Below are 19,673 nucleotides of genomic sequence, written 5' to 3'. Positions count from 1 at the left end.
CTGTTGCCCGGGCTAGAGCGCCATGGCATCATGCCTAGCTCACAGTAACCTCCAACTCCTGGGCTCAAGCGATCCTCCTGCCTCAGCCTTCCGAGTAGCTGGGACTACAGGCATGCGCCACCATGCCTGTCTAATTTTTTCTATATATATTTTTAGTTGGCCAGATAATTTCTTTGTATTTTTAGTAGAGACGGGGTCTCACTCTTGCTCAGGCTGGTCTCGAACTCCTGACCTCGAGCGATCCTCCCGCCTCGGCCTCCCAGAGTGCTGGGATGACAGGCGTGAGCCACTGCGCCCGGCCCACATCCACTCTCTCTTTACATTAAAAGTCCTGACCTGGCGGTGCAGAAACCACCACATAGATACCAGCAGGTGGCGCTGCAATGATGGGAATGGCTACTTAGATAATTTACTATAAAGTGACTTGATAATGGCCTTCAATCGGAAGTTGCATTAGTCACAGATTACAGCAGCAATACAAATTACTCACAAAACATCTGCTGTGCTTTTTGGTTTGGAATATGGTATTTTCCATCCTGGTTAAGATTTTCCCAATCCCTTTCTACCCTCTTATGTCAAAACTATAATTTTACATTTATTTGGGTGACGTATTTTTTCATAATGTGTGACTCCCCCACTAGATGCTCTGACTTCACAGAAATTACATTTGTTTGCTCTATACTGTGTCTCCAATGGGTGCATGAATGGATAGGCTTACCATTTATTGTGAAGTGTATCTCTCATTTTCACAGAATCTTAGAAATATATAAATTTTAAAATTGTACTTATCTTAATCTATGTATAATAGAAATTCAGAAATTCATTACCTCTAAAACCAAACAGAAAAGGCAACACAAATATCTTATACAGAACACAAGTTCGCTAGCTTCTTCCTGAGCAAGAGAGATCAGATTTTTTCATCTCCCTAACCAGTTTCTAAATATCCAAACCATCTTCAACACTTCCCTAAGTTCTCATTTTCTATAACCAATCTGTTACCAAATCCTCTCAATGTATCACCCACAATGATTTTTAATGCCCCAATCCTCCATTCCACTTTTAAATGACAATGTTCTATCTCAAGCCTTCAGTCACTGTCGCTTGGACAACCGCTGTAGCCTCCCGATAGATTTCCTTCTCTCCAAATTCCAAGCCAACCCTTACACTGTGCCTAACTGGCTATCCTGAGATACCAATCTTATCATCTATGTTTGAAGCTCAAGAACAGTTCATGGCTCCCTGCTAAATTCAGAATTAAGTCCAGACAACATACCCTGGCAGTACTAACACGCAAAGACCAATTTTTGTAGCCTTATTAACTTTTCACCACCACCTATTTATCACATGGCCCAGTTCAAATACTGTCTTTGCAGATTTCCTGAGTCTAAATGAATTACCCAGTGCTTATCATAGTCATTTGTACCTCTCTTTTAACAGCATAGGCTACAATGTTTTAAAGATATTTATGAAAACACATAACAACCCGCGCGAAATCTGAAAATACAATAAGGGAGAAAAATGATTAATATATTTATTAATTTTTTCACATATTATCAATTGATCTTGCTTAGTGCCTAAAAGTGATGTCATCACTGCTGGGAAATGACATTTTCTGGAACATAAGAAATGACAATAGCTAACCAAGTTCTTATTCCTAAAGATATTTGGAAAATTTTAAATATTTTCATTCTGATTTTAGAAAATCTTGAGAAAGAGAAATGATTATACAACAGTTTTTTACCCAATATTCTAATACTAAGGTAATCCTTATTGCTCATGATTTCCCTGGAGAAGTTTGTCTGTCTCTATTCCTTTCTCACTATACGGTTAAGGGCGTGTGTGTATGTGTGTGTGTGTGTGTGTGTGTGTGTGTGTGTGTGTGTCTAAATACAATTAATATATAACATTCATCAATGCTCAGTCAAGATGAAGAAATCACCCATCCCAAAGCCTCACCTACATCGTTCTGGGCAAGTCTTTGGCGTTTTGAACCATCCAGATTGGCCATTTCAATCACAGACTGTTTGGCATCGCACCAGTACAACTTGTCGGTTAAGAAGTCGATCGTTATCCCACTGGGCTCGAGTAGATCAGAGCCGGCTATGATCAGTCGGCCAAAGCCTTGAAGGGAAGAACTTTCAATTCGTGGATTAATCCCCATATCAGTCCAGAATAATCTCCTTTAATCAAGAAAGCACACAACAAATAATACCTGCATGAAAAGATTCTTCCGTCCTTTCATCGTGGAAAACATCAATACAAATCACTTCGGGATACACTAAAGTGTACCCCAAGGAATACAGAAGGAGAAAAGAGAGCCCTGCATGTTGGACAAATAATTTTCAAAAGCAGAACAATCATCTCGTCTATGTAAAGCATCTTGGACCATAAATGCCGAATTAAGGCTCAGATCATTAGGTAAAAAAGAAATTAGTTTCAAAAAACTGTAGAATATGACTCGTTGAAAGTGTGATGCATGAATATTGTTTCCTTTTGTTTTGATTTTTTGAGACAGGGTCTAGCTCTGTTGCCCAGGCGAGAGTGCAGTGGCATCATCGTAGCTCACTTGTAACCTCAAAATCCTGGGCTCAAGTGATCCTCCTGCCTCAGCCTCCTGAGTAGCTGGGACTACAGGCATGCGCCACCATGCCCGGCTAATTTTTCTATACATATTTTTAGCTGTCAAGATAATTTCTTTCTATTTTTAGTAGAGATGAGGTCTTGCTCTTGCTCAGGCTGGTCTCGAACTCCTGACCTCGAGCGATCCTCCTGCCTCGGCCTCCCAGAGTACTAGGATTACAGGCATGAGCCACCATGCCCGGCCAACAGGACAGACTTTTAATCTTTCATAATTTCTATTTTCTCTTGTCCAAGATCTAGGAATAACCTGTCACTTGAAGTCATCTTATGATTTTTCTAAATAGACTTCATAAGTCATACAACCCAAATATCCTTTTCTCCTCAAAAAACAATGATGAAGATTTTTAAAGAAAGTACATCCATGGACTTAAGTCTAATTGGTTAATGAATCACAGCCCATTTCTTTTTTCAAAAAATTTAATTTGCTTAAAATAAAAGGACATATTAACAATAAAAGAAAATCAAAAGACATTAAAAGGAAGGGGGATTCATGCTAGCCATGTCATTTCTGGAGATTTGAACAAATCTCATGGATTTTCCTGGTTTCTGATTCCACTGATCACCTGAAGTCGTAAGACAAATTTTGGACGCTAGCGACACTAGTGACCATGAACTGTCACATGACCTCTGCCAAAAGGTGCCTTATTTTCACAAATACCTACTCGGCCACTGGATGGACAGCAATTCCTCGAGGTTGAGAAATGTTCTCCTTAATGATTATTTCCCGATGTTTTCCATTTAAATCACTCCCTTCAATGAGAGATTTCCTAAAATGTATGTCATATAAAGAGGTTTGTTATAGCAACTTTGCTATTCAAGCAAAAATATTCCTTTTCCCTGTTCTCGTAATACAAAGACAGGCATTCCAAACCAGCTTCCCGCCTCGTACGTTCACAAACACACACACACAAATAAAATATTATAGCACCAACAAGCACACAAGTTTAATTTTCTTTAATGCAATCCTTTTTTTTTTTTTTTTTTTTTTTGAGACAGAGCCTCGCTTTGTTCCCCGGGCTAGAGTGAGTGCCGTGGCGTCAGCCTCGCTCACAGCAACCTCAGACTCCTGGGCTCAAGCGATCCTCCTGCCTCAGCCTCCCGAGTAGCTGGGACTACAGGCATGCGTCACCATGCCCGGCTAACTTTTTCTATATATATTTTTAGTTGTCCAGATAATTTCTTTCTATTTTTTAGTAGAGATGAGGTCTCGCTCTTGCTCAGGCTGGTCTTGAACTCCTGACCTCGAGCGATCCTCCTGCCTCGGCCTCCCAGAGTGCTGGGATTACAGGCGTGAGCCACCGCGCCCGGCCCTGTATTAAGTTTTTGCTGGAGAAATATGCCTCCTCTCTCCAGCCAAACCAAGCTAACTGAAAAGGATGAGCTCATCTCCCACTTGTGTCTCCCATGCAACCTGGGAGAGACCCTCATATCCACAGCAGATGCTCGGAGAATGTTTATCATATATTGTATTCAGACAGGCTTGGGGTTTCTCTATTAACAGCAACCTGCACTACAAAACAGTATGCCCTGTGCCCTCACCCCCATCCCACACAGTGCAAAACTAAAGCAGGAAACATACCCTCTGTCTGTCCAGTAGAACCTACGGCCGATCCAGTCCACGGCAAGACCTTCTGGAACACCCACTGCTTCCTCAATGAGCCTCTCTCGCTGGGAGCCATCCAGATTGGCCCTCTCTATCCACTTCAGGGCCGTGTGGGCAAAGTACATCTACAAAAAAGAGGACACAGGCATCTCTGATTTGTTTCAAAAAACTCATGTGGAGTATATACAAATGGCGCTAGTAAACCTTTAGGTTGCAAAGTGTAATCGTAGAGTCTGGCTTTGGAGATAACCAGACCCGAGACTACACTCCAACTATGTTGCTTCCCAGATACGTGCAACCTTAATTCTCCACCATGGCTGTGCTTCTCAAACTCTAATGCACACGTGAATCTCCTGAATCTTGTCAAGCTGCAGATTCGGGTTCAGTGGTCAGGGGTGGAGCCCAAGAACCTGCAGTTCTAACAAGCTGAGGTTTTGCTGCTGGTTCAAAGACCACAGTCTGAACGCCGATCAGAGAAATGAGAAATAGCCACCCGACTTCAAATTCATTCTAGATCTCCTTATACACCTCACTGTGAAAATACGGACTGTGCAGGAAGAAAACTAGTTCGGTAATAAATTAATCTTGGACAGATTGTTTTCTATTCATTGTTTTGTTCTGTTAATGTAATTGTTCTATGGACCCATATGGATTCGGTTCAGGGAAAAGAAAGAAAAATTGTTTGCTAGTGTTGAATTGCAAAACATTAGTTTGCAAAAGTAGCTGTATTTGGCTACCAGTGCACACCTCTTCAACCCAGAATCAATTTGCTTCACTCTGTCTCTTTTGGCCATTTACCAGACTGCTTCAAATCAGGAAAAAACAAAAGCACAAAGTTTAAAAATGCTAGGAATTCCTGCACTATGTGGTAATAATTATGGAAGGACACATTAACAGCTACGTGACTTTATCATCAGTGGGTGACTAGTCTCCAAAGGACACTGCACCATCATTTCAAGCACATTCTAACCTAGCACAAATACTGCTAAGAAATTAAAGACCGGCCGGGCGTGGTGGCTCACGCCTGTAATCCTAGCACTCTGGGAGGCCAAGGCGGGAGGATCATTTGAGCTCAGGAGTTTGAGACCAGCCTGAGCAAGAGCGAGACCCTGTCTCTACTAAAAATAGAAAGAAACTATCTGGCCAACTAAAAATATATAGAAAAAATTAGCCGGGCATGGTGGCACATGCCTGTAGTCCCAGCTACTCGGGAGGCTGAGGCAGGAGGATCGCTTGAGCCCAGGAGTTTGAGGTTGCTGTGAGCGAGGCTGATGCCACGGCACTCTAGCCCTGGCAATAGAGTGAGACTCTGTCTCAAAAAAACAAACAAAAAAAATTAAAAAGAAAAAAATAAAAAGAAATTAAAGACCAATGGCCAGCCGATTGGGTTGATAATTTCAGAAATTCTAAATTATATACAAAAAAAATCTTATGTGAAACGGTTATGTAAATAATGTGATGAGTTAGACTGCCACTCCCACTTGAGCCTTAACACTTATGTGTCCTGATTTTCATGGTTAAGAGGTCACTGAATCCCCTTCCTCCATGACATATATTAAATGCAAATGACTAACCCTAACTTCCTATGTCCCAACCCCCACCCCTCCACTCCTCCCATTACCAGCAAATCATCAAAGATCTATCTAGGGAGCAACTTGTGCGTGCATGTCACTGTGCTAGTCCCCCACTCTCATCCCCAAAGAGGAAACTAAACTGAAGATCTATCTGGCACAACTGTCCCCAATAAAAATGGCTGAATCACAGCAAGGACCAGGGTAGGGTGATGATGGCAGGAAAGTCCTTAAAGTTTCTCAAATGAGGCTCCGGTGGTCTGTATTTAACTTGTTCTGTGCCTAGTCGTTTGGAGCTCAGCAGAGGATTTTCAAGCAGGCCAGGCCATCTTGTTAGGACAGAATCCTCTCCTCTGTCCTTAAAGCACGTCCACATCTGTTCAGGCAGCAAAACCCACATACCTTGTTCTCCACCGGGTCATGATCCAGAGCAAAAACCGCTCCCATCTGCTGGCCGAGCAGGGTTCTATAATCTGTCCCATCGAAATGCATGTGTCGAATGTCTTGCGAATTGGCAAACAGCAAAAATGGCTGTGGTCCTGTCAAGCAAATTTCCAATAAGACTGCATTTAAAACCTGCCTTGGAACCCAAGGGACACTTCGGATGCTCCCCTTCCATTTTGCCCTCTTCTGCAATTTCTTCAGGACTTGTTTCCTCAGTTTCCCACCAGTGTGGTGCACGTAAAGACAGGCCGCAAGACATCCTCTTCCGTTTTGTCACTGCAATCTTCCCTCTCTAGGTATCTGCTTTTAAAAGCAAATTACTTAGAGAAGGAGCCAGCGTTAGCCAACCAACACCACAGCTAAGTGATGCAAGTCTTAGGTCTGTACCTCTCCGCGATTCACACATGCTAAAATATTAATATTAGCAGATCATACAGATTATACACATTCATGTCTGAATAAAAAACCTTCCCTGGCCTGGGCACTTCTGAAACGGAGGCATTATTATTATTATTATTATTATTTGAGCTAATAATAAGGCCCCTGATAATTTTCAGGACCAAGATGGTGCTCTGTGAACTAAGGCCCTGAGAAATGAACAGAATGTTCTCTGTAGGGCAAGCTGCGTGCATCGCCATCGTGCTATCCCAGCATAAGGCTGAAGCCCAATGAACCTTCAAAAGGGACTAAATCAATTTGGTCTAAATCCAGAATTGACAAGGCTGTTGAACGAACAAGAGATGTGATATCGGAAGATGAAAAACCAGCCGGAGCATACAAACTTCATATTAAATTTGGATGTGAAAAGCACAGGATTTATCAAAGTATTGTGATTATTACATTCAATAGAGAGATGAAGAGCAAATCAATCAAGAAATATTTATGAAACATCTCTTAACTGTAAAATGTTCTGAGACCATTCTGGTCATGACTTTCTAAAATACTGAAAATACCATATTTGACATTATGGCAAATCTTTGCTGCACGCTAATTATTAATAAGCTACAAATATTGCTCAAAAACATGATTATTGTTATTACTTATATTATTCCTATTTGCAATGTGATTTGTTTTCTATTTCCTAAAATACCAAATCAGATTTTCTATCCAGAGGCCAAAAGCAATTCCAGTTTCCGTCTTTCTAAATGAAATGTTACTTTCATGTAATCTTTTTTTTTTTTTTTTTTTTTTTTGAGACAGAGTCTCACTCTGTTGCCCAGGCTAGAGTGAGTGCTGTGGCGTCAGCCTCGCTCACAGCAATCTCAGACTCCTGGGCTCAACCGATCCTCCTGCCTCAGCCTCCCGAGTAGCTGGGACTACAGGCATGCGCCACCATGCCCGGCTAATTTTTTCTATGTATATTTTTAGCTGTCCAGATAATTTCTTTCTATTTTTAGTAGAGACGGGGTCTCGCTCTTGCTCAGGCTGGTCTCGAACTCCTGACCTCGAGCGATCCTCCCGCCTCTGCCTCCCAGAGTGCTGGGATTACAGGCGTGAGCCACCGCGCCCGGCCTTCATGCAATCTTTTTGCAGGGACACACTTTCAGACAACCACAGCACTAACCTGAAGCTTCGCAGCTTTTTTTATCCAGCTGTAGGTCATACCCAGGAAGGCAACCACACTCCCAGGACACCGGGCTGAGACGAATGCAGAGCTGGCCACAGCCACCATTGTCAGGTGACGAACAGCCTACAAAGAACAATTGCTTGGTAATGATGCTATGTCATTCAAAATATAACAATTCGTCATCAAAGCACTGGACTAAGCCAACCACATGTTGATTTTCAAAACCATACACAATCATCTCTACTGCTACAATCAAGGTTATTTTTCAGAGATTAAAGGCAAAAATGTCACAGTGCCCTCCTCCCTATAACTCAACATCTTGGATATTAATCCTTCACATTCCAGTGGCCCTTGTCCACTTGTTCTGCCAGTGAGTTCAAGAACAAGTGTACGGGCAGCTGGCTGGAATAAAAAATACATTTGATGAGTTTGGCAGCTGGTCTAACTCTTCCTAGTGAGTAATCCATTGTTTTCCTCTCTCACATTTTTTACTTCTTTTGCTTTCTTTATTAAAAGATCAAAAAGCCACACATAGCTCTTCTGCTAATCTTGAGTTATATCCAGTTATATGCTTAAGTCTCTGCAGATAAAAGTAGAGAGGTGGTTATTAGGTGCAAGGAACAAGCAAAGCACTCCATTTCTGCCATCTCATGTAATCCAGGAGGCAACCATTAGTACCTCTGAGGATGCAGAGACAGAAACTGGGAGAAGGTAAGTAACTAGACCCAAGTCCAAGCTGCTAATAGCTGGTAATGCCACCTCAGGGCTGCATAACTTCAAAGCTCTTGCTCATAACCACTGCACTATGCTGTCTTAAAAACAAAACAAGGCCGGGCACGGTGGCTCACGCCTGTAATCCTAGCACTCTGGGAAGCCAAGGTGGGAGGATCGCTCGAGGTCAGGAGTTTGAGACCAGCCTGAGCAAGAGCAAGACCCCATCTCTACTAAACATAGAAGAGAATTATCTGGACAACTAAAAATATGTAGAAAAAATTAGCTGGGCATTGTGTTGCATGCCTGTAGTCCCAGCTACTCAGGAGGCTGAGGCAGGAGGATCGCTGGAGCCCAGGAGTTGGAGGTTGCTGTGAGCGAGGCTGACGCCACAGCACTCTAGCCTGGGCGACAGAGTGAGACTCTGTCTCAAAAAAAAATAATAAAAAAATAAAAAATAAACAAAACAAAACAAAAAACTCAATGTAAAGCTATATATTAATCTGTTGTATAAGTATCTTTCTCTTTTTTCTTTTCCTCAAATACATTTTTCTGAAAGATAAGTATCTTTCAATGTATAATATTGCAAAATCTATTTTCCTTTGGCAATAAGATCAATTTTCACATGTCACTTAGAACATGTATGTTTCCAAACAAACAAAAGGTAAACAAACTTACCACTGCACGTTTTTCCATCTGTCTCAAGCACTGAGCCTTCAGGACAGAAACACAGGGGACCGTCTGATGTCAGAACACAATCATGGCTGCAGCCGGATACATTGCTCGGGCAGGAAACATACTCTTGATGAAGAACAATGTCAAAATTAGTGTCAAATCAAGTCTGTGAAAATTTCTTACAATCAATAAAAAATGCGATCCTGAAAAGACTAGGTTAAATAAAGATCAAACATTTACGAAATGCTGTGGCCATGGTGATATAAAAATAAACAAAAAAAATTCAGATCTAGAAAACTTAAAGACAGACCTCCGATTCTGGAAAATGACCCTAGTTTCCTCTGAGTTTCTTTTATATCAAATAAGAGTTTTAAAGTTGTTAGTCACCAAAATTCCAAAATATTTTAAATGAAACTTGACCTGTGATTCTCAAGTTCATCTGGAAAACAAATTACATGTGAAAGAAAAACTAAGGTTTTGTGAGTGTGGTTAGGATATAGGAAGAGAAATAAGAGGCTCTGAACAAATATCAAAATGTATGATAAGGTGCAATCGTTAAAATAGTGGGGAACAGGTGCAGGAACAGACAGAAGGTAATAGAACAGGAGAGAAAGCTCATTTTAGAAGAGTCGAGTACACATAAGAATTGTACTGTGTAGGGTGTTATTTTAAGTCAATGAGCATGTGAAAGATCATCCAATAAATGGAGGAGAAATAACAAAGTAATGATTTGGGGACAAAGTTAAATCCCTACCTTACCCCATACATCAAAATAAATTCCAAGTAAAGTAAAGATTTAAAGGGAAAACACTAGCACTCTGGGAGGCCGAGGCGGGAGGATCGCTCGAGGTCAGGAGTTCGAGACCAGCCTGAGCAAGAGCGAGACCCCGTCTCTACTAAAAAATAGAAAGAAATTAGCTGGACAACTAAAAAGGCATTCCACTTAATAATTAAAAAGGAAAATCAGAACTAGAATCAGAGTCTTGCTATGCCCGGGCTAGAGTGCCGTGGCTTCAGCCTAGCTCACAGCAACCTCTAACTCCTGGGCTCAAGCGATCCTCCTGTCTCAGCCTCCCGAGTAGCTGGGACTACAGGCATGTGCCACCATGCCCGGCTAATTTTTTCTATATATATTTTTAGCTGTCCAGATAATTTCTTTTTATTTTCAGTAGAGATGGGGTCTCGCTCTTGCTCAGGCTGGTCTCGAACTCCTGACCTCGAGCGATCCTCCCGCCTTGGCCTCCCAGAGTGCTGGGTTACAGGTGTGAGCCACCACGCCCGGCCAGTCATGCATGTTTTAAAAGGCAAAACAAAACAAAACTCCAAGCTTACTCTGACGCACATTGCTGATTGAGGACCACCAAGCCAGATGGCAGCCACCTTAGAGACATTACTGCAAATGAAGAAAAATAATACAGTAAACACTTGCTCCTGTGACTTACGATGACATCGCTTCCCATCGGGAAGCAGAACAAATCCTGCAGGGCACGTGCAGTAGTAGGACCCGGGGGTGTTCTCACAGCCAAGAGTGCAGCCATGATTCCAAAAGGCACATTCGTTGACATCTGTACAATGACAACAGGAAAACGCAGACGGTTATTTTTGAAAGTCTGAATACATTGGGATATCGCTAATCTGTCAACACAAAGGAGAGCATCTTCCACTTATAGATGTTGTCACTGACCAGGGAAAGGCTGTTTCTCCAACTCCAGCAAAGGATGAAGGAAGTCAGTTCAATGATCATGAAAGCCACTTCTGTTCTGTCACGGCTTATACTTCCAAATACAGGCATGAGAATTACCCTTGGAGGCCAGCCGCGGTGGCTCACACCTGTAATCCCAGCACTCTGGGAGGCCCAGGCGGGAGGATCACTCGAGGTCAGGAGTTCAAGGCCAGCCTGAGCAAGAGCGAGACCCCATCTCTACTAAAAATAGAAATTATTTGGACAGCTAAAAAAAAAAAATATATATATATATATATATATATAAAATGATCACAAACAGGAAGTGATAAAGGAAAGAAAAAATATTAAAAAAAAAAGAAAAAAGAAATGAGCCGGGCATGGTGGCGCATGCCTGTAGTCCCAGCTACTCGGGAGGCTGAGGCAGGAGGATCGCTTAAGCCCAGGAGTTTGAGGTTGCTGTGAGCGAGGCTGACGCCACGGCACTCTAGCCTGGGTGACAGAGCGAGACACTGTCTCAAAAAAAAAAAAAAAAAAAGAATTACCCTTGGAGAAAAAGTGCTACTATTGCCCTTGAAAGGATATCACATGCCATTTAAGTCAGGGACTCCAAAGCTCTGAGGACGTTTCCTACTCTGCTTTTCACCCTTTGAGAGTGACCGGGGGACATTCCCAGCCTCCGTCCTCTGGCTGAAGCACCAATGTCCCAGCTCACTGCTTCTAGGCCAGGGCTTTCCTCCCCTGGTCCTAACAGGCAGATGCTAGATTTACCTGACGTCTCATCCCCCTTAAAAAAAAAAAAAAATTGCCTTAAAAAAATTGCATATACTGAAATTTTGCACGCAAATGCACACAGCTCCATATATAGTCCATTCAGGGAATCCCGGCCTTACATCAATCCCAGAGCCGCCTCTGAGAGTGTTTGATCTAGAAACACAAGATATAAAGACCTGAAAGTATCAATAAAGGCCTTAAAAACAGAAGAAAAAAATTTAAAATGCTTTTCTGGGGGGCGAAGGGGGGAAGGAGTGAGTGGACTTGAAGTTGGTTTCCCCCTGAGGCTCAGGGTGGCCCACCGAAGACGAGCCGCGGGTCCAGCAGCGCCCCGGCCGCAGCAGCTACGTTACCTTCGCAGGACAGCCCGTCCGGGCTCGCGGCGTATCCCTGCGCGCACGCGCACTGCTGAGCCTGGGGGTGTCCCCTGCAGTCACCGCCGGGGCAGTTTTCTTTCCTCCGTTTGCAAAGTTTCTGCTCTAGAGAGAGGGTGGTTTATTTGCAGTGGAGACGTGTTCTGACGGGGGACGAGGCTTGGTCCCTTCCTGGTTCTTAAGAGGTTTTGTCTCCCTGCGACAACATCAGCAGGGCTGGCTCTTCCACCGAGGTGGCAGCTGCTGGGGAGTCCCCCCTGCAGCTGCCCTCCCCGCATGCGGGACTGTGTATTCCTCCAGCTCTGTGACTTCTGCAGTGGCTCTCGGGACAGGGCCTCTTAGCTAGCGGGGACGTCATTCCTTAGGTTTTTGCAATTACCACACCCTACTTAGGAGCTTTTGCATGCTGTTATCAAAAGCAGCACAGAAATTCTTTTTTTTTTTTTTTTTTGAGACAGAGTGTCACTCTGTCGCCCGGGCTAGAGTGAGTGCCCTGGCGTCAGCCTCGCTCACAGCAACCTCCAACTCCTGGGCTCAAGCGATCCTCCTGCCTCAGCCTCCCGAGTAGCTGGGCCTACAGGCATGCGCCACCATGCCCGGCTAATTTTTTTTTCTATATATATTTTTAGCTGTCCAGATCATTTCTTTTTGTTTTTAGTAGAGACGGGGGTCTCGCTCTTGCTCAGGCTGGTCTCGAACTCCTGACCTCGAGCGATCCTCCCGCCTCGGCCTCCCAGAGTGCTGGGATTACAGGCGTGAGCCACCGCGCCCGGCCTAGCACATAAATTCTGGAAAGGAAATATCTGTTGAAGATATAAAAAAGCTCAAACCTTCATCACCGCTTCTAATATGGTGACAGAATCAAACGAACAAAGAAAACGAGATCCACTATTATTTCTCTTTCTTTCCCTGCACCTTTCTCCTGCCTCTCACCTGGACTTATCATTCTCGTCCCCGTTGTCACCGTCACAATGATGTATATGCATCTTTTTTCCATTAACTGATGAGCTGGGGATAAGGCATGGACCCTGGTCACATTTATAGGCCCAATGGCACCTGTTATGCTGCTTGTACAAGCATATAAAAGCCAACACCTGGAATGTCACCTGCCACCTAGCTCCCTTGTTTTTTCCTCGAATTTCCAGTCGACCTTAGAGGTAGAACTCGGACAGATTGTCACGTGCCAGCCTAGTACTCTTTCCACTCTGCCATGCCGTTGATGGCTTTAATGGTCCTTATGAATAATATCCATTACTCTTCGATAATGAACATGGACAGGAAACTAATCACCATTCTCCGCTTGGGTGTGCAGCTGATGTAACCTGAATTCAGACACTGAACACGCTAAAAGGTCACTTTAGGAAGTGACAAAACACAGAGGGTTGAGGGTTATATTTTTGTTTAATCTCCTTAATCTTCTGCTGTTCTTCAGCTTCCAAATAGGCCAAAGCTCGCGCTCCGACTGCCGCTGCTGAGCTCAGAGCTGGGCAGTGGGGCTTAATTGCCTTTGAGATCAATTAAAGCTCCTAATCGTGGAGTTTCATGGCCACCAACTGCGCCTTCAGTAACTGCCTGAACAACACACAGGCGCTCATGAGCTTTACTACGGCCCTTGGATCTACAGATTTACCCTGGCCCAGTTCTGAAACTGTGCACGTGGCATTCCCTGGCTTGCTTTTCTCCCCTGAACACATCTTCTTTTTCTACCTCCAGTTCTGTGTAAGACTCACCTCGTCAACAAAGCCTTTCTGGTCTCTTCCATCCCAACCCATTCACTGGAATCACTCTTGTAACTAACTAGTCAGCATCCCCGATGTCTCACGCACAATAAAAAACTGGAATAGCACTTTATAAAGCACACACAGCGTCATATTTCATTTTCATAATGAGCCCTGAGCTATGCAAAGTGTCATCTTCCACTTTTACAGATTCAGAGATAGTGGCTTGTCAAGGATCGATAATAATAGAATAATAGGGAATAACAGAATAATAGGTAATAATAGAACTAAAAATAGAACTACCACTCCACCCCAAGCTTTCTGATTGTAGGCCCTCTCTCCAAACCGTATACATGGAACTCTGTGTGTTTGTACACCTACGTGTGTGTACGTGTAAGTACTTGTGTGTGTGTATGTATATAAAATATAATAGTGGGTCTTATGAAAATTCTATAGAGACCCACAGTTATATTTTTGTTTCCTTTGTTTATTGTCTTTCCCATTAGTGAGCTCTCAAAAAATGACTGCCTCAACTTGCTCAAACAACGTCTCAAACGAAACAGCACAGAAATTCATTCTTATCCGTGAACGGCTGTACAAGGAAGAACGTGCCATGATGGCCATTTTGTGCGGTTGGAATTGCTAATCATCATACAAAGTCACCTGGGCAGAACTCAGCTACTTGGGTTCCTTACCCATCTGAACTCGTTTAAAAATCAGAAAGTAGGCCGGGCACGGTGGCTCACGCCTGTAATTTCAGCACTCTGGGAGGCCAAGGAGGGAGGATCACTCGAGGTCAGGAGTTCGAGACCAGCCTGAGCAAGAATGAGACCCCCGTCTCTACTAAAAATAGAAAGAAATTATCTGGACAGCTAAAAATATATATAGAAAAATTAGCCGGGCATGGTGGCACATGCCTGTAGTCCCAGCTACTCGGGAGGCTGAGGCAGGAGGATCGCTTGAGCCCAGGAGTTTGAGGTTGCTGTGAGCTAGGCTGACGCCATGGCACTCTAGCCCAGGCGGTGACAGAGTGAGACTCTGTCTCAAAAAATAGATAAATAAAATAAAGTATGAAATGATAGCTAATGATGAGAGTTTAGCTGGGGAGGCAGCAAGCTACCAGTCTACCCGGGTTCAAATCCCAGTTCCCCCACAGTGACTGACCTTGAGCAAGCTATTGCGACATCTCCAAACCTCAGATTTTTGAATCTATAAAATGATACTAATTATCACACCCAATGCATAGGGTTGTGGTGACGATTAAGTGAGATACTGGAGGGAAAGCCCAGAGCATATAATTTTGTGCACACTCGATAAATAGGGGACTTGGATTAGTCAGGAAGGAAACCCGTATTTAGAGCGTATATTATCTTTAAAACTTGTTCCTTAGGGTATTATTTAGGGGAGAGAGTGCCAAAGGATGTTTTTCTTTTTCCATTGGTTCATTCAATTCCTGTTCATGAAAGTCCTCTAGAGCAAGTATGTGGATGGGGACCGTGTACCAGGACCCTCGGGAGGTCAAAGGTGACTCACCAGACTCCCGAGTTTTGTCCTTGGCCGTGGGCTGCAGGAGCGGATGCACCACTTTAAGTTCACCAGGTGGCACGGAGGATGGATCGAGGCTAATTCGAACCATGTCCTTCCCAGTGCGTTTGTTGGTTATCCAAATGATCTTCGTTCTCCGTGTTGAATAGAAGATACGGTCACCAAAAAGGGACATCGCGAACACATTGTGCCTAAGAAACAACCCGGGAGGGGGGGGGGGCGGGGGAGGAAGAAATGGCAGAGCATTTGTTCCTTGGCTTATTCAAATGTCACTTCGTTTCAATTTATTGTTCGAATTCTAACCACCTGTCTTTTCCATTGTTTCTCATTTAGGGTCAGAAAAAGTATATTAAGTTGATAATTGTATTTGTGTCATCCAAATCTGAACTAATAGGATATAATTTCTAGCTCCAGACCCATTGTCTCGTTAGTCTCTTAGTCGTCAGCTGAGTGTGATGACAATGGAGGAGAAAATAAAAACGGGGTAAGCGTGGTTTCTGGTGACATCAATTTCACGCTTGACTCATTGCTGCTCTTGCCACAAGCTGGGGAGGTCAGTTGCCGGCGTGACAGCAAAGCCAACGAAAGGCAGATGCCTCACGAAACGTTTGACATCAGAACTCCAACAAGGATGACTCTGGCCAACACGTGAGAACTTACTAAATGCCAAATAGCCCGCTGATTATTTTTATTTGCATTTATGTACTTTGTCTTCACAACGACCCCAAGACACAGCTACGGTGATAATCTTCACGTTAAAGGAAACTGAGGGTCAGAGAAGTTCTGGAACCTTCCCACAGTCATTCCACTAATCAATGGTAAATCTGGCACTTGAACTCAAGGCTTGTGGGCTCCAAAATCTACATGCTGTGACCCACCGCGCTAGTTTAGGTGACAAAAGCAAAGTTAATTTATCTCACAAACTGCAAATGATCATTGTTTCATCTTATACCAAAAGCAAAACTTACTGGGTTTGATATTTGCTAAGGTGGACGGAACCCCCATCATAGTCACAGGAACAGATATGAGAATTGCTTCCTTCTCTGTTGTGCTGAATCCAAAAGAGCTGCTTGCCGGGCACATCTAGTGACATGGCTGTTATCGTCTGTGACGTCTCTAGGAGGGTCTTCACTTCCCCACCGCTGAGATCTGCTCTGTGCAGGCTGCCGGGCCGCTCCGAGGACCAGAATATCAACCTGGGAGCAAACACATTAGGTAGATCCGTGATTGAACCTACAGTCACTTCGATGGCCCCCTCTCCCGCTGTGACAGCAGCCCCCAGCGCCTGCCCAGGACAGGTTGGACTACTGTGAATGAAAATTCAGTTCAACCAGTATGCATTGCCCCAGTGTGGAAATCACATGTGATTTCAAGTTAGAAGAATTTTGCTTCTATAGCAGAAAAACCGTGGCAGGTAGGAGGGTTTGTGGAGGGAGCCCGGCTGAGTTCGAATCCAGACAAATGTCCTCTTGAAAATGGGATTTGTGTGCTGCAAAAGAGGGCCTCAGTCTGAATGAGAAAGTCCCTTTGAGTTAAAAATGTAATGATTCTGTGAGTCTTCATTAGTTTTTGCTTGTTTGTTTGTTTGTTTGTTTTTGAGACAGAGTCTCACTCTGTTGCCCAGGCTAGAGTGCTGTGGCATCAGCCTCGCTCACAGCAACCTCAAACTCCTGGGCTCAAGCGATCCTCCTGCCTCAGCCTCCCGAGTAGCTGGGACTACAGGCATGCACCACCATGCTCAGCTAATTTTTTTTCTTATATATTTTTAGTTGTCCAGATCATTTCTTTCTATTTTTAGTAGAGACAGAGTCTCACTCGTGCTCAGGCTAGTCTCGAACTCCTGACCTCCAGCAATCCTCCCGCCTCGGCCTCCCAGAGTGCTAGGATTACAGGCATGAGCCACTGCGCCCGGCCCTTCATTAGATTTTGTAATACATTTCGATGTCTGAATACAGCGGAATTTACCTTGCTACTGGATCAACTGCTATATTGGCAGGATATTTTAAGGCACTTAAAAGAACACGGGAATTATTTCCTTTCATATCTGTTACTGTAATGATTCCCTCCTGTTGATTGGACCAAATAACTTCTTCATTCATCCAATTGATTGCCATTCCAGAAACATTTTTCTCTACATTGCACACTCTCTGCAAAATCAAATTTCAAAATTGTTATTAATATTTCCTCATTTGCAACAAAATTTTTGTTGTTACGTATAAAAAGTCTATTCTTTTAAATATTGGTCAGTTTTACGCATTCCCAAAATTATTTAATTGCTAAAATAGTCACAGATAATAGTGTCTTTGTTTTGATACAGCAATATTAACCCTCACCCCCAACCCCACCCCGTGAGTAAATATTTCTGGCCATAGTATTTATCTCACAGCTTTGAAACTGAAAATTATCCTACACACTATTTTTTTTTTTTTGAGACAGAGTCTCACTTTGTTGCCCGGGCTAGAGTGCCGTGGCATCAGCCTACCTCACAGCAACCTCAAACTCCTGGGCTCAAGCGATCCTCCTGCCTCAGCCTCCCGAGTAGCTGGGACTACAGGCATGCGCCACCGTGCCCGGCTAATTTTTTCTATATATTTTTAGTTGTCCAGCTAATTGCTTTCTATTTTTTTTTTAGTAGAGATGGGGTCTCGCTCTTGCTGAGGCTGGTCTCGAACTCCTGACCTCGAGCGATCCTCCTGCCTCGGCCTCCCAGAGTGCTAGGATGGCAGGCGTGAGCCACCGTGCCCAGCCTACAATGTTTTAACCCAAAGGAATATTAATGGTGAAATTTTGAACATCAGGCCAATCCTTTCCTGATGACATGACATAAATTCATAACTATTTGAAGTTTTTCTTGTTCTGTGACAAGAAACCCTGCAGATTCTTAGACTCAACATTTTGCAGCTATACCACCAGGAAGCTGGAGAGTAATGAGTAGCCATCCTTGTTAAAAGTGAGATTAGCAAGTATTAGAGACCTGATAAAACAGATTAACACCTAATTGAAGCTTTTAAGAATAATTGGAGGGAGAAAATTTTGGTTGGAAAAAAAAAAACAGTGGGTACTTTGTGTTGGGAATAAATGCTTGAAGTTTTTCTAATCACGTGCTCTTTGTAATCCATCTCCAAAGATTTGAGAGAACATTCCTCCTGGGACTCATTTAAGCATTCTACCAGCTAAAAAGAAAGATTAAGGATCTTTTGTAGCAACTTGAAGTAAAATACTTTACATCTGTCCTCTGCTTTGTTTTTTTTTTTTTTTCTAGAGAGCAAACACCTTGAGAATAAAAAGAAAAAAATTTTTCTTCTTACACGTCAGGTGACAAAACCCATGACAGAGATTTTACATGGATAAAACAGGGTTTCTCAGTCTCAGCACTATTGGTGTTTTGGGCTGGATAATTCTTTATTATTATTCCTGCACATTGAAAGATGTTTAGCAGCATCCCAGGCCTCTATCCACCAGATGCCAGTGGTATCTTCACCCGCCTACCCTACCCACGTGTGACAACCAAAACTGTCTCCAGAAATTGCCACATGTCCCCTGAGGGACAAAAATCACTGCCCCCTCCCCCAGCTGAGAACCACTGGGGTATCGTGCAAATATCAAAAAAATCATCATGCAAATAATCTGTCTTAAGCATAAAATGGTGATCTGACTTAATAAACTTAAATATTTTCAAAATTATAATGCATTCCTATCCTCCCTGTCTCCTTTGGGGGCTTCTGAGTAACAATGTGTGAGTAACAATAAGAATTCAATATATTACATTTGTCAGCCTGTACAAAAATCCCTTGAATACCAGGGGTAATGGTACTTTACCTCTTGCCTTGACCCATTCAGAAAAACTCTTTGCAAAAGTTGTCTTTCTAAATCCACCCAATAGATTCTTTCTTCCTTGTAATGAAAGTCCATGATGACCGAGGAGCCAGCATCCGCCACCAATGGCTCGTGATTTGTCCCTTCCAAATCAATCCTAAAGATACTATTTCCACGGGAGAAAATTAAGAAGGGTGCAGGACCTAAGCGGAAAGAAAGAAAGCAAACTGTATATTTTCAATCCTTTCTCTGATTAAAAAAATAATGCTTCCCCATGACAGCCAACAGAAGCAGAAATAATATTTAATTCCTGGTTTTATGTTTTAAATCAAGTCAATCGTATAAAGAATTTCTGTAGGGGTTCACAGTCAATTTTGTAAATTATCTTTTCCACAAATGTATTACAAGAAATGAGCATTGCCAAATTATGAAAAGTGAACTATTTGAAGAGAAAGGTGCTTTTCACACTTATCTATAAAATGCTTTTTGATGTTCAAAAAGAAACCACTGGCCGGGCGCGGTGGCTCACGCCTGTAATCCTAGAACTCTGGGAG

General features: G+C 43.1%; 1 protein-coding gene across 2 annotated transcripts in view; it reads right to left on the bottom strand.

Annotated features, from left to right (window-relative positions):
* The window catches only part of EGF (epidermal growth factor), a 55,787-nt gene that overhangs the window by 23,818 nt on the left and 12,296 nt on the right, over positions 1–19,673 (bottom strand). For both annotated transcript variants that reach the window (XM_045537479.1, XM_045537480.1), the window contains exons 2-13: positions 19,123–19,322; positions 17,269–17,450; positions 16,272–16,499; positions 15,292–15,494; positions 12,020–12,145; positions 10,654–10,776; positions 9,215–9,337; positions 7,823–7,948; positions 6,217–6,353; positions 4,220–4,368; positions 3,303–3,407; positions 1,957–2,180 (exon numbers count right to left, since the gene is read on the bottom strand). In XM_045537479.1, coding sequence (XP_045393435.1) covers positions 1,957–2,180; positions 3,303–3,407; positions 4,220–4,368; positions 6,217–6,353; positions 7,823–7,948; positions 9,215–9,337; positions 10,654–10,776; positions 12,020–12,145; positions 15,292–15,494; positions 16,272–16,499; positions 17,269–17,450; positions 19,123–19,322 — 1,926 coding nt within the window. The remainder of the gene's footprint in view (positions 1–1,956; positions 2,181–3,302; positions 3,408–4,219; positions 4,369–6,216; positions 6,354–7,822; positions 7,949–9,214; positions 9,338–10,653; positions 10,777–12,019; positions 12,146–15,291; positions 15,495–16,271; positions 16,500–17,268; positions 17,451–19,122; positions 19,323–19,673) is intronic.

The sequence above is a fragment of the Lemur catta genome, chromosome 26 (genome assembly GCF_020740605.2).
Source record: "Lemur catta isolate mLemCat1 chromosome 26, mLemCat1.pri, whole genome shotgun sequence".
Lineage (NCBI taxonomy): Eukaryota > Metazoa > Chordata > Mammalia > Primates > Lemuridae > Lemur > Lemur catta.
This window is presented reverse-complemented; position numbering and strand designations above follow the sequence as displayed.